Here is a 14,100-nt window from a genome sequence, read left to right as displayed (position 1 = left end):
TTTTTTTTTTTTTTTTTAATTGATACTAAAGTCTAAAACCATGAATAATTAGTTTTGAATTAAGGAAATGTTTTATGATAAACTTTTATATTTATTATAATACACACACACACACACACACACATATATATATATATTTATTTATTTATAAATATAAAAAATAGCGGTAAATCCGAAACGGTACACCGGTATTAACCGGTATCCGAAATATATCGTACCACAGGCCAAACCGGTATAGCCTCCGATACGGTATTGACTCATTTGATAAAAATAGTCTCTTTGATCATAGTATTGACTCGATGTGTATAAAAATATTTTATGTAAATCCCGTATAAAGTTTGTATCTTTAAATTAAAAGTTTATACCTTTATGATGCATAATTGCATATTATAATTAATTATAAGGGCATATGATCCCGATTCTTTTCTTTAATGATTTCCAGAATGATCAACGAAATTTATTGTCCAATCATACATATGCTTGATCATTATTATATATTCTTTTTCTTGTGTTGGCCAGTTGAGGATATATACATCATGGGGTACACCGGTCAAGAGTGTAGACTACCACGCTTCTTTTCACCAGTTAATCACTTGCAAATCAGGTGATGCATACCTTGTAAACTGGTTCAACCACACATATAGTATTTGAGAGAATCCTTTGAACCTTTTTATTCTCTTTCTTAGCTAGATTTAGAAATAATGCTTCCTTTATAAGAGCTAGTTTCAATGTTTCATCAAAAAAAAAAAAAAAAAAAAAAAAAAAGAAAGAAAGAGAGGAATGAGAACAAAAGAAACACTTAACAAGGTTATTGAAGGCCAGGAAAGCAAATGAAAAAAAGAAGAAGAAGAAGAAGAAAAGAATGAGAACAAAAATCATATAATTATTAAAACTGGAATTAAAAAAAAAAAAAACAAAACAAATCAACACGCCCCCACCAAGTTTTCCCCCCATTTTGGGGAAAAAACTTTTTCTTGAAACCCACCATCTTTTTCCCTTCCCCTCTCTTGACCAATCACCCTCCAAAAAGTTTTCTTTCCTCAAATTTTTTTTTTCATCATCTCTAAAATCTACTCTACTAAACACACCCTAAAAGGGAAGTCACCCCTTGTGTGATCAAATTTTTTCCATATTTTTCTTCCTACATTGTTCCCTTACTTATGACTATTAATTGTGCATTTGGGGAAGTGAGGATTTGAACCATAAATATCTTCCTTGGAAAAACAAGATGCCAACTGGTTAAGACAAGACTTTTAGTAGTTAAAATGTTATTAATTGAGATAATTTGATGGCTTACATACACAACCAAATTCATTAAGGGTACGTTTGGTACACTGAATGAGGATTACAAAAGGAATTGTAATCTTTATTACTATGAATAAAATGTGTTGTAATGTAATAACTAAACCTATTCATTAGTTTGGTTGTGAGTTATAACATTAGAATGAAACTTAACATTTATTTTAGGAAATATTTTACTTATACAATTATATCTCTTTAAAAATTGTTATTTTTAAATTTAAAAGAAATATGTGCTATTTTTTTTATGATTTTTTATTTTTAAAATTGCTAGATGTATATGAAAAGTTTGTTTATTTGGAAATATATTAAGTTTTGACATTATTGCACTTGCTAAGGAATAGCTAATACAACATTTTAAAGAGAAATAGTTATTCCTTATTTTGAAGAATAGCTATTCATAAGGAATAACTATTCCTTATAATAAAAACATAACCAAACTAAAGAATAACTAAATCATAGGAATAACTATTACATTACAACATCTATTACAGTCTACCAAATATGCCCTAAGTATTATATGTTTATAATGAATCATTAAAATAATAGTGTAGTACGCTAAGCCCTAAACTAACCTAAATATTAGAATTAAGGCTATAAATTCAAGCAAAAAAAGAAAAAGAAAAAAAAAAAAAGAAATATGATTGTAAATGAACCAAGTCGTTCATAAACATCTCAAGTTTGGCTCAATAAAAAGCTCATTCATGTTTGATTGTTTATAAATAAGCAAAGTTTGAGTTTTAGTTTTAGTTTTGTTAATAAAGCAAGCACAACCCAAGCCCAAAAAAAAATGTTCAAGAACAGACTCATGACTATTATAACTTGATGATAAAAAAACAAACAAAAAACAATTTGCGCATTAAAGGCTTGGTAATAAGCTTGATTGAGCTTGACAAATATTCCCGTATCTTTCTAAAATCTTAATTAAATAAAAGTTGAGACTCCTTATCTAAAACAATTGGACTTGATATGTGGTTGATAATGAACTTGTGTTGAATATCAAGCTCAAAAGCTGAGTATGAACTTGAGCTTGACTTAACTAATGAATTAAGTTGAGCCAAGTTAAGCTCAAGTTTTTAGAATTTTTGATGAGCTTGAGTTTAAATATTATTTGTAGGCTTCATTTGAGTTTGAGCCAAGTTTAAATAATTTACTTTTTTTGTCAAGCCAAACTTCAACATTTTACTATTCAATAAAACTCAACTCATTTAAAACTATGAATAGAATAATAATTATTTCTAAACAAAACTCGATTTGTTTACACTCCTGAATAGAAGGACAATATCTCTCACATTCCTATTATTTTATACTCTAGGATAAAAGTGTGGCACTAAGGACTGGCCAAATAATAATTAAAGACTGCCTAGTACACCTTCTACGGGAAGGGGGGAAAAAAGCAAAAACACTTTTTTCTTTTCAAAACTGTGACCACACTTTCTATCACATCTAAATCTAATGCTCTTTTACCTCCCTGATATTAATGGTCGCCAGGAGTTATCAGGGGATTTAAACTTTAAAGTAAGTAAGCAACTAATTAGTGCACCATTTAACCAACAAAAAAAACTAATTAGTGCACCGTGAGCTTTGCCTTTTTTGCTTCACTTTCCACCATGCTATAATTACATTGCTTGTTAAGATCAGGAAAATAAATTGCTCCAAACTCAGTTGGGGGATTAAAAAAAAATGCACGGCTGCAGCAGCATGACAAAAGTATGTGGTGGGAATTAATTGCAAGTAGTGCTGATTTATAATTTATATATATTTAATTTAAAAAATTAAATCCATTGGGATTTAACCTATTTGCAAGTTGCAACCTGATAAATCTATGAAAAGATGTACTGAATAGTAACTTCTCTTGTCCCAGCGAAATAGACAGAGAGAAGAAAAAAAATATAGACAACATACACATGGGCGACAAGTCGACACATACATACAATACAACAAAAGCAGTGGTAGCCACGTACTTACATTTTAAGCCATGTACTTGATCGTTAATAATGACATTAGATAGATTAAGCATTTGCTGAGGCAGACAGGCAACTACTTTGTCACCTTATTGCCGATGAATATGGCGTTTTTTGTGATTTGTATATTTACGCTATGCGTGTGGTGGTTTGGGTATGCATAGGTTGCGTATCTCGCATACTTGGATTTTTTTTTGGTAAAGCTTGACTTTTACTGTTGCGTTGCGTTTGCCGTTTGGATCTAAGTGAATGGAGTTTTACACTTTTACCGCCCTTAGATTTTGGCGTGAATGGCGGCGTTAGGCTTGCCTGCCGCCATGGAGATCTTGGTTTGGGGAAGGGAAATGAAAATCTAGAATCACAACTTTCTTTTTTTTACCAATTTTTTTTTTTAAATTTTGATATAACAAACAGTAAAAGAAGAAAAATAATGAATTTATATAAATTTAATAGGTAGTCACTCTACATTGAACAAGGGTTGGGTCTAGTGCTCTTGTGCACTGGACTCATCAAGATGTGCACACATGATAATTATTTGACATGTGTTTAAATTTCAACGGATCCGGTGCTTTGAAGTACTAAGCTTAAGCCGATTCCCTACATATAAAAAGTGAGGTAAAGTTGTAGTAAAAAATAGTTGTAGTCCTGCAACAACTATGTGAAAAAGGAAAAAAAATAATTTATTACACCAGATTAATTGAAGTCACCTCAACATTACCTTAGTCACGGAGGAAAAAATAATAATAATAAAATCTTAACTAGGAAATTGATAACAGGGATAAATATGTTATCATTTAAAAACTTTTTTTTTTTAGAAAGTTTCAACTTATCATTTAAAAACTTGGGGACTAACATTAAATTTTTTTTAAATTACATAGACCAAAATCAAACTTACCCCAAATTTTAGGGATAAAAAATCAACAAATTATGATAAATATATTCTAGCTGACTCTTCTCCCCTTCCTTTTAATTTATCATTTTTCATCCATACATACGTTATATAATCAACTACCCAAGTACTACTATTTTTATATATATTTTTTTTTCAAACATCTTATAAATATATTAAAATTAGAAGCATAATAATGCAAAATGTCCAAGAAGAAAAGGATATTTTACTAATGGAGATTTGAATATGTGGTTTCTCTTCATCAATTGGTTCCACCAACCTTCTTATTGAACTTTAGTCCTTAAGTGATGTATTATCTATGGCTAAATCACTCAATATTAATATCTCAAATTTAATTGTCAATGGGGGTGTGCTACTAAAGTCATTGCTCTTGTACCTGCTACCAATGTTACCAATAGACTAACCCAGCTAATTGTGGATGGTTGCAGGGTCATTTTTCAAGCTTTCTAGGAAGTTAAACTTCAACACTGTTTTTTTTTTTTTTTTTTGGGCTAGGTAAGTGTTTATTCGGGGGACCACCCGGGCTACAAGGCCCGGTGGTTAAACTTCAACACTGTTAGGATTAGCTACAGGCAGCCAAAATATTAACTCGATCTTGGGCTATTTCTAATCTTTTATCACCAGAAAAAAAAAAAAAAAAAAAAAAAAAAAAGCCCCCGAAAGGGCCGAAACAAAAGGTACAATGAAACTTTGTTAGAGATTGGGCTGGGTTCATGTAATTGGGCCTTTGTATATGACCAAGATGCGGATTCTCTAATGGGCCGAGTCATTTTACAAACTAATCTCCAGATCCTCCACAAAATCCTCTAGTTTTTATTAATCCACAATCCAATTCTAATCCAGCGGTTCTCATAATCAGGAAGCAAATCAAAAAATCCCACGTGCCGCCACCCCGCGTCAATCTGACAAATCCAACACAAACCACGCAACGCAATAATAATAACTCACACACCCTCGTTTCCCTAAATTAACGCCACTCACACTTAAACTCCACCCACCCACTAACTTTGTTTCTTTCTTCCCTATCCCATTCATTCCCAGAAACCAAAACAGTTGCTCTCACTCGTGCAACCGCAAACTCGCAATCGCAATTCTATGTCATGGCCTCCGCCTCCGTCGTTGACAACCTCCACGACAGCCACCGCCACAACCTCCGCATCGAAACCCTGCCTCTAATCGACCTCCGCCTCCTCTCTCAGTCCGAACTCTTCTCTCTCTCACTCTGCTCTTCCTCCTCTTCCAATGCCTCCTCCCTTTCCTCCTCTAACGACAACGACGACGTTTTGATCCCCAAAATCGACCGCTCCGTTTTCAACGAATCCGCCGGCAGTCGCAAACAAACCTACTCTCGTCTCCGCCTCGCTCCTCGCAAACCCCAGTCTCCTTCCTCCACTTCCTCCCTTTTTTTCCTTCCTCGCCAAATCGACGAAGAGAATTCACAAATTATTTCCCTCCTTAAACAACTCTTCGCCTCCGAAACTCACAATCATGACCTAGTGCCATTTCGGGTCGAATACGAACCGTCCTTACCCGATCCATCTACCGAGGGCTTGCAAAATGTTCGAATCGAATACGAACCGTCGCTGCTGCCTGATTCTTCGAATGCCGGCTTCCAGAGTGTTCCGATTGATGTTATTGGCGGCGGCGGAGAGAAGAAAAGGAAGCGAGGGCGGCCGCGGAAGAATGAGGTTATGACGATTGAGCGGAAGGTGGAGGTTCTTCCAATTGTGCCGGTTAGTGTTGGTGTTAGCAGCGATGGGAGTAAGAAGCGGAAGCGAGGGCGGCCGCGAAAGGACGATAAGAGTCGAAAAGATGAGAGGAAAAAAGAGAGAGATGCGAATGTGGTGGAAGAGATGGTGATGGTGAATGAGAAAGGGGATGTGGTGGACGTGGCTGCATTGGGGAATGTGGAGGATTTGTATGGTGAAGAGTTGAAGAGGAGGACAGAAGGGTTGCAGACCAAGGATGAGCTGTTAGGGTTTTTGAGTGGCTTGAATGGAGAGTGGATGAGCTGGAGGAAGAACAGGAGGATTGTGCCCGCTAGTGTTATCTGCGATGTGTTGCCGAGAGGGTGGAAGCTTATGCTCTCTATCAAGAAGAAAGCCGGCTATGTATGGTTGCATTGCCGCCGATATATAAGGTTGTCAATTTCTCTTTGATTTTTTATGTTATGTTTCAGTAATTTTGTGTGTGTGTGTTTGTGTAGTAGTAGTAGTAGTAGTAGTAGTAGTCTTGTGTGTTAAGTTTGACATTTGAGTATAATTTAGTAAGTATTACTAAGGAAGAATAAGAAAAAGAAGACTTATGGAAGTAGGAAATTAAAGTGAATTTTTAACATACAAGATGTCTCAGTTGTCTTCTGCTACTTGTGGATATGAGGTGTCTATTGTTGAACTGTATAGCTATGGTCAGGGAATATCAAAATGTTTATATCCTGTTAATATCTGGTGCCTGGAGTGTGAAGAGAACTTATGATTTTAAGGATACCCCAAGATAAAATTTGTCAATTTTAATTTCTAGGAAATATGCCAAGAGCCTTGCAGCCCAATTGGCACCCCCTTGTATTTCCAATGGAGAAAGATATCCAGAGTTTAATTCCCTCCTCCCCCATTGTGACTATCATATATATATATATATAGGAGTTTTTTTTTTTTTTTTTTTTGTTTTTTGTTTTTTTTGTATTTTTTGGAGTGACTACGGCTCACTATGAAGACAATTTGGTGAGGGATTCTTCTGTAGAAGATGGAATTTTGCTTCTACTGCTTGCTGATTCCAAGTAAGCCCAACTGCCCGTGTCTAGTTCTATTGATTTTATCACTTGATGTTTAACTCAAACTCTAGGTGTCAATTTTTAGATCCAATCCCTTTGTTTCCCAAACAAAGTTCCTCTCTTAGAGTGCATCAATTTTGGTATTAGAGAAAACATCAATCCATCGATCAGCCTCCTCCACCACTAATGACCAAAATGCCATCAACACCAATATTACCTAATGGATTGTTTGCAATCAACAAAGCCCACACCCAATTCTAAACAACCGTCCAACAATCAACAATTTGACACGGTCATACAAAATTAATCCCAACAACCCATACGCCACCTGTTCGGCACCACAATCCACCCATTACAATGAATATAAAAGCACAAGATTAGCCACAACCCGAATCCATGTTTCAGCCATAATAGCCACCAACAAGAAAACAACATTTGACTCAAGGCCCAAAGCCAAATCAAAATTCCATAAATAAAATTATAAACAAAAAAAAAAAACCAAACTATTCACACCATTGATAGAAAAGCCTAGCTAGCTGTCCCATAGCTATTGTCTTCGAGCCAAACAGTCCCAATTGCCGCTGATTACTCATCACAGATTGTGACCTTGCAAGCACCAAGCGGCCCCCATCTTTAATCACTGCGAAACAGACAATATTGTGTCATCCTTGTGCTGGTGAACCTGTTTTTTAAATCCCCGTGCTTTGTCGACATCATTTCATCGAAGACAACCTTACAGTGGTTGTCACCACTTAGATCCCCTAGGCAAATCTAACCCTGATTCCGATAACCAAAATGTCTGTTTCACTGTGTCACCTCAAAGCACGATAGGTTCTATCACTAAGTGCAAACCATCATTTGCTGTCGACAGTCAACCACTGACTGAGCGCCGCATTTGACATCAATTGCAATGCAGTGGAACTGATGGAATTTTAATGATGAACACAAAATGAACCATACCCAGCCTAATTAGACTTGCCCTGATCCATTAGGGGGGAAAACTATACTTGCATTTGACCCAAACCTTTAAAAGCCAAAGTTTGCAGCCAACCCACTCTAGTCTACCTAAACCCAAGACTTCACCTGAGCCAACCTATATGCGGGGAGAGAAAATTCAATCAAAACCATAGCTTTACAATACCCAAAGAAGGGAACAATCCTTTCGCCTGACCCAACCCATCAAACCAATTTTTTTACCCAACCTGACCCATTATGCAAAAACAAAGCTCGAGAATTGATCTGACACATTTAAGAGATCCAAGCCTGAGCCATCCCCCACCTAATCCTCAGTTACCTTCACTAAAGCCTCAAACACTTGTTTCTCAATCACCACCATTTTATTTTCTCTCAATTGGAAAGGTTTGACTTTCTTTAATACAGTTGCCAAATGTAGTTAATTAGCTCAATATGAAAAGAATAAAACTTACTAGAACCTGAACTGGCCTTGTTTTATGTATTTGGGTTGTTTGTCATGGCCTTTTGGATTTTCTGTCTTTAACCTGAACGACTCTGACTCAAGCTGATTTTGCCAAAGCCATCTCAACCGCCATCACATTTATGTTCTTGTTAAGAGCATAAATTTATATAGTCTACGAAAGGATTGTTCTCAAACTTCTTAGATTTACATCAATTATTTGATTTCTTCCTCATGGGAATGGATCTTTTATGTGTAACAAACTAATTAGATTTTACTTGCTGACTTTTGGGTTGAAATTAGCTTTTTCAGGTTGGATTTTTGGGATCGATCTTGTCTTTAAATGTTAAATTGTTTTTTGGTTTTCTTTAATGTATGTTGTTTCATTATGTTGGAAAGTATGGTAATTATAACGACTTTGAACTGTGCCTGTCTTATGTCAGTTATATCATGGAACTGTTGGATTTTACTTTTTTTCCTTTTCTTTTCTTCTTTTGCCTTATGTATGACTAGAAGGGTGTACAGCTACTTTCATTGATTTTGGTGCTTATTCTTAATTCTTTTTAATGTCGTGTGGTTCTTACTCAATTTGCCGTAATTCGGAACCATCCAGCCCTAATGGACAGCAGTTTGTGTCATGCAAGGAAGTTTCATCATACTTACTTTCCTTTTCTGGACTCCAAGACAATAGCCAACCCAGATCTGGTTATACTGATGAAAATTTTCAGTTGGCCAGCATAATGGATTTTGGAGATGTAAGTGTCTGGGATCTTCATCTTACCCATTTAATTTGATTTATATTTATATTTACAAGGTTTGCAACAGGATGCAGATCCTAAACTTGAAGATGCGAAGAATTCTGATGACCTTGTTAGTTGTTCACAGCTCCCCATGACTTCTATATTAACTGATGAGAAGCAGGACACCTTGAACACGCAGGATTCAGGGATTCAAACAGGGGAAGTTTTAAAATGCCACAAATGCACCATGACATTTGATGGGAAGAATGATTTAGTTCACCATCTGATATCATCTCACCAGAGTACGGCAAATAGGTGTAAACAAGGTACGTCTATTGCTGATGGTGTAATAATTAAAGATGGAAAATATGAATGCCAGTTCTGCCATAAAATATTTGATGAGAGGCATCGTTACAATGGCCATATTGGGGTCCATGTGAGGGACTATGCAAAGAGTGTTGAGGCTTTGGGAGGATTAAAAGGCATGCAGAAGGGCTTTGACTCTGCACCAACCACAGTTCTGCCATCAGCCTCAAAGATGCATGAATCTATTGGAATTGGCAGGGAAAAAACTTCCACTGCTGGTGTCGTCAATGATTTAAGTTCTGGTTTTTCTCATGGTATAATAAAAGTAGATAATGTTACTGAAACTTGTGGTGACACAGATGGTCATTTGCTCATTCTTTTGTCTCAAGACAATCAAAATGTAAAGGCTGACAAAGATGACTATACTTTAGTTGAGGAATATAGTGATAAGCAGGATAAAATTTGCAACATGAATATGGATGACTTGGTGAAGGTAGATGTGGCTACAGTTTTTGCCAATAGATGTAATGCTTGTCCAGTCGATGAAAATTCTCTTAAAAATGAGAATAAAATTATTTGTGAATCTTCTGATGAAACAAATGCCCACAAATGCATTCCCAGTGGAATTGATAATTGTGCTGCAGAAAGTAAAAGTTTTGGAAGCTGTTCACTTGCTCCATCTGGAAATGAGAGAGCTTTTGTTGTTGAAAACAATGTGATTGAAGCATCTGTCCACTCGGTGAAGGAGCCACAGCTGGAGATTGGTTCTGAGAGCGGTTTTCTTACTTTGAATGGTAAGGATAAAAGTGGTGAGGATTTGCAGGACAAATGTCTTACCGGCACAGTTGAAGATACGAAAGTTGACAGTGGTTGTACATTTGAGAATAATGAGTCAGTATCTGGTTTTGGCAATCATCTCAGTAGGCTCAAGGATGTTTGTACTAATGTTGATCAGCAATGCAGTTCTGAAGTCTGTTCGCTTTTACCATTTGGGAATGAACAAAGATCCAGTTTAATGAATAATGAGAACGAGATTGTGAGTTCCTTCATGTTGGAGTGTCTGCAGGAAGGGAGCTCTGGAAGCAGTTTATGTAGCTTGTCTGCTGATAAAAGAACATGTTCTGCCAGCAATATTGTGAACAACGTTTCTACCAGCACAGGGGACAAGCCTAGATTTGATGAAGTCAATATCTCTGGGAACAATGTAATTGCAATTGGTTTTGAGAGCAATCATGCTTCACAGAGCAACGAAGCTGTGATTAGCATTAAGAAAGATGGGAGTTCTGGAAGCTCTTTACACATTTTATCTTTGGATGAGGAATGCATTGTTGATAATAATGTAAATAAGAATTCCCATTGCACAATGGAGGAGCCCTTTCAAGGAGAGGCTTCTAAAAGCCATGTATTTGCCCCATCTGCTGATGAGCAAAGATCTGATTTTGACAATAACATGAATAAAGTTTCTACTGACACATTAGAGGGGCTCAAGCTTGATGAAGTCGAAAGCTGTAAGAATAATCAGTTAAGTATTGCTTTTGACAGGAATGAAACTGGAGTAGGTGTGGATACTACTGCTTGCAGTGAGCAGGAAAAATGTTTTAAAGGCTCTTTACTTGTTTCATCTGCAGATGAGCATGGATATGACATCTGGAATGGTACAACGAAGGAACTTAAACAGACAAGAGGTCCCTCTGAAAGTGGCTTACTTAGCCAATCTGATTATGAACAATACCAGGTTAATATGAATGATGTGAATAAGGTTTCCTGTAGCTCAATAGAGGAGGCCGGAAATAAGAAAGTGAAGAGCCCTTGGAGCACTGAACTATTACCTGCTTTTGACACCCAGGCAGGCCTAGATGTGGATGTGACAAGCACTATGCAGGGACAAAGTTCTGAAGGTTGTTCCTCTGTTCCTTCTGGGGCTGAGCAAACATTCTCCGCTGATAATGACGTAACTGGTGTTTATAGTAGTGCAGTGGGGGAGCTTAAGCATGAAAGAGGCTCTAAAAATGGTTGTGAACAAGTCGAAAATAAGTTGAATAGGTTCTATACAAGCACAGTGTGGGAGCAGCCCAGATTTGAAGACATGGGGAAGCCTAGGGATGCTGATTTAATGATGGGCTTTGGAAATCATGCCCAATCAAATGAGGATGTCATGGAAGAGCTTATGTGGAGAACTAATGAACAAAATGTACAGCAGAGCGGTTTAGCCAATAGTTCATCTCCACTGATGCCATTGTCTGAATGTTTACCAAACTTTGATATAATGACAAGCAAGGTATGAAGCATGACTATTTTTGAAGCAACAGTATGTTGCTGGGGATAAATACAGAAATGTTCATGCTTGATGAAATTAAACTACTAAATGTTTTTCTTCAATAAGTTTCTTTTCATTTTTTTTAGTCCTGGATTATTTTTTTAATATGTCATAGGATTACTCATTTGCCATCAATTTATTTCTGAAATTCACTTTTTATCTGTCAGACGGCAAGAATATGATGGATCCCTTGATTTGTTTGTGTTGCACGTGGCTAGATAGATATTTTTGTCCCACCCCTTTTGTGTAAAAAAATGTTAAATTGCTTGCTTAGAGAGGATTATGAATTCCTTGATTTGTACATAGAACCAATTTGGGCTGGCTTGGGTGATGCCCAAATCAGTGCTTGAACTGTTAGAATGTTGGAAGGTCAGTTTCAGTGCCGCAGAGGAGCCAAGGTGTGGCAAGCCTTGATCATGTGTCATGTGAATTCTGTGTTACGAAAGAAACAGGGGGTCTTCGATGGAATCGAACGTCATGCTTTTGTAATCAAAGAGCATATTTTACAGTCATATTTTGCTCTAGGAGGCACCCCCTCCATGTTTTTGTTGATTTTAATTGATTGTCTTTTTTATTTGTATCCTTTGAAAGGTGATTGTACAATTATTATGGTGTCTTTCCCTTTTTCTTTTCTAATTAAAATTTTCATTTAAAAAAAAAAAAAAAACATAGAACCAATTAAGACTGCCCCCTTTCTTGGTCATTAAAATTTTTTCTTCATTTATTTACATTTGTTTTACTATAAAGGCTGAAAAGGTTACGCTATGTGGTATTGGAATTTTTCAGCAGCATTTAAACACGTGCTACCTTTGTATTTTAATAAACAGGGTGGAGAAAAAAGTTTCAGCCCTAATGAGAGATTTGACAGCACATCAGGTTTAGAAGGGCTTGGATCAAGTAGCATAGCACATTCGGAATACAATTTCCTGACAATGCAGCCAAGCCCTAATCCAGAGGAATCAAATGTTTTGTCTTATGATGCAGAGATGGAGCAAGGGTTTGATTCCTCTATTTGGCTTAAAAAGGAAGCTTTGCCTTTGTTGCCGAAGTTAGCAAGCAGGCATCAGGTCAGGACTGCGTGTGTCTGGTGTGGATTTGAGTTTCATATAGAATCTGCCAACTCTGGAATGCAACCAGGTTCAGTGGGTTTTATGTGTGGAACCTGCAAGGCTAAGTTCTCTGGGCAATTCAATGTATTGTAATTGTCCAACTGTCCTCTGACACCTTGTAAGGATTTCTTCTCATATAACCCACTTCCTGTCAAGAAAAAGATTTTGAGATATGAGGTAATTACTAAATCTAATTGCATGAATGCATTTGTTCTGTGTTTTAAAGTATAGGTTGATCTTCTTATTAGCTTTCTATATTTTTTAAGATGGCTAATTACTACAGCTTTCTTATTCCTTTTTTCTAATTAAAAATTGCAAATGTTACTATCAAAGTGAATAATAACTTACAATTATGATGACATTAGAATAAAAGTTTATAAAAACAACTTGAGTTTGTTTGCTCTAAGTTCTTTTGTTTTCTTTTTTTCTTATTCCAATGCAGTATCTATAACCTCTCACCTCCATTTAAGGAGGCTTATAATGTTTCTTTTGGTGTGTAAAATGTCTGATCCCTAAGGAAGGATAATGATCATGCATAGACATCTCCCCCCCCCCCCCACCCCCCCCCCCCCCCCCCCCCCCAAATATATATTGGTAAAACCCAAAAGATAATATGAATATATATGTCACTGATGATTTACATTGATAGCTTTTATATTTTCCAGGTAATGGTAGACACCAGTTGGACAAAATGATCACCTGCTGATAGACTCGTACAGCTGCACAGGTTGGTCCTATGCAGGAGCCTGATTTTATAAATCTGGTATGGCGCCCTCTTTTGTTTCATTTTGGAGATCAGTTAGCGCATTATTCATTTTTCCCTTTAGGTCCAAATGATTGTTTATCAGAATACTGACAACAGATTTGTGGGGTTCCTTTATTTTGAGGACCCATCTTTTCCACCCTTGACAAGAAAAAAATAGGATTGCCAACTGTAATGGTTTTATGGGCTGACTTGGGGAACGGTATTGGCATAACCTTGTTGCCCCCTTAACTTGCGCTCTCAAATATCTACTTACCTTCTTTTTTCCCCCAATTTTTCTGCCTATATAGTTCCTGCTTCTGTTTGTAGTATTTGACTAAGATTGCATTTTACCAACTCACTATTACCTCTATGGCTCTATATACTTTAAGATCATACATGGTTCTCGTAGTGTTAAGAAGGAAAAAATAGGGGGGAATTTGACCTGGATAACTTCTGGTTTCCCACAAAAAAAAAAGGGATTTGTTTTTTTCTAGAGATGCTGCAGGATCATCTTTAAACCTTGTTT

At 36.5% G+C, this 14,100-nt stretch overlaps 1 protein-coding gene across 2 annotated transcripts; it reads left to right on the top strand.

Moving 5' to 3' along the window:
• The first annotated feature begins 5,124 nt into the window (after nucleotides 1–5,124).
• Nucleotides 5,125–13,865, top strand: LOC112019445 (uncharacterized). 2 transcript variants are annotated; one of them, XM_024051971.2, is made up of 5 exons: nucleotides 5,125–6,313; nucleotides 8,971–9,112; nucleotides 9,243–11,681; nucleotides 12,548–13,006; nucleotides 13,495–13,865. In XM_024051971.2, the coding sequence occupies exons 1-4, from the start codon at nucleotides 5,274–5,276 to the stop codon at nucleotides 12,920–12,922; spliced, it is 3,996 nt and encodes a 1,331-aa protein (XP_023907739.2). In that variant the 5' UTR covers nucleotides 5,125–5,273; the 3' UTR covers nucleotides 12,923–13,006; nucleotides 13,495–13,865. The 2 variants fall into 2 exon arrangements, with proteins under 2 accessions (XP_023907739.2, XP_023907731.2); XM_024051963.2 differs by having other exon boundaries at nucleotides 9,183–11,681.
• The last annotated feature ends 235 nt before the right edge of the window (nucleotides 13,866–14,100 follow it).

The sequence above is a fragment of the Quercus suber genome, unplaced genomic scaffold, assembly GCF_002906115.3.
Source record: "Quercus suber isolate HL8 unplaced genomic scaffold, Cork oak 2.0 scaffold_25, whole genome shotgun sequence".
Classification (NCBI taxonomy): domain Eukaryota; kingdom Viridiplantae; phylum Streptophyta; class Magnoliopsida; order Fagales; family Fagaceae; genus Quercus; species Quercus suber.
The sequence above is the reverse complement of the archived record's forward strand: the minus strand, read 5'-3'. Positions and strand labels throughout refer to the sequence as shown.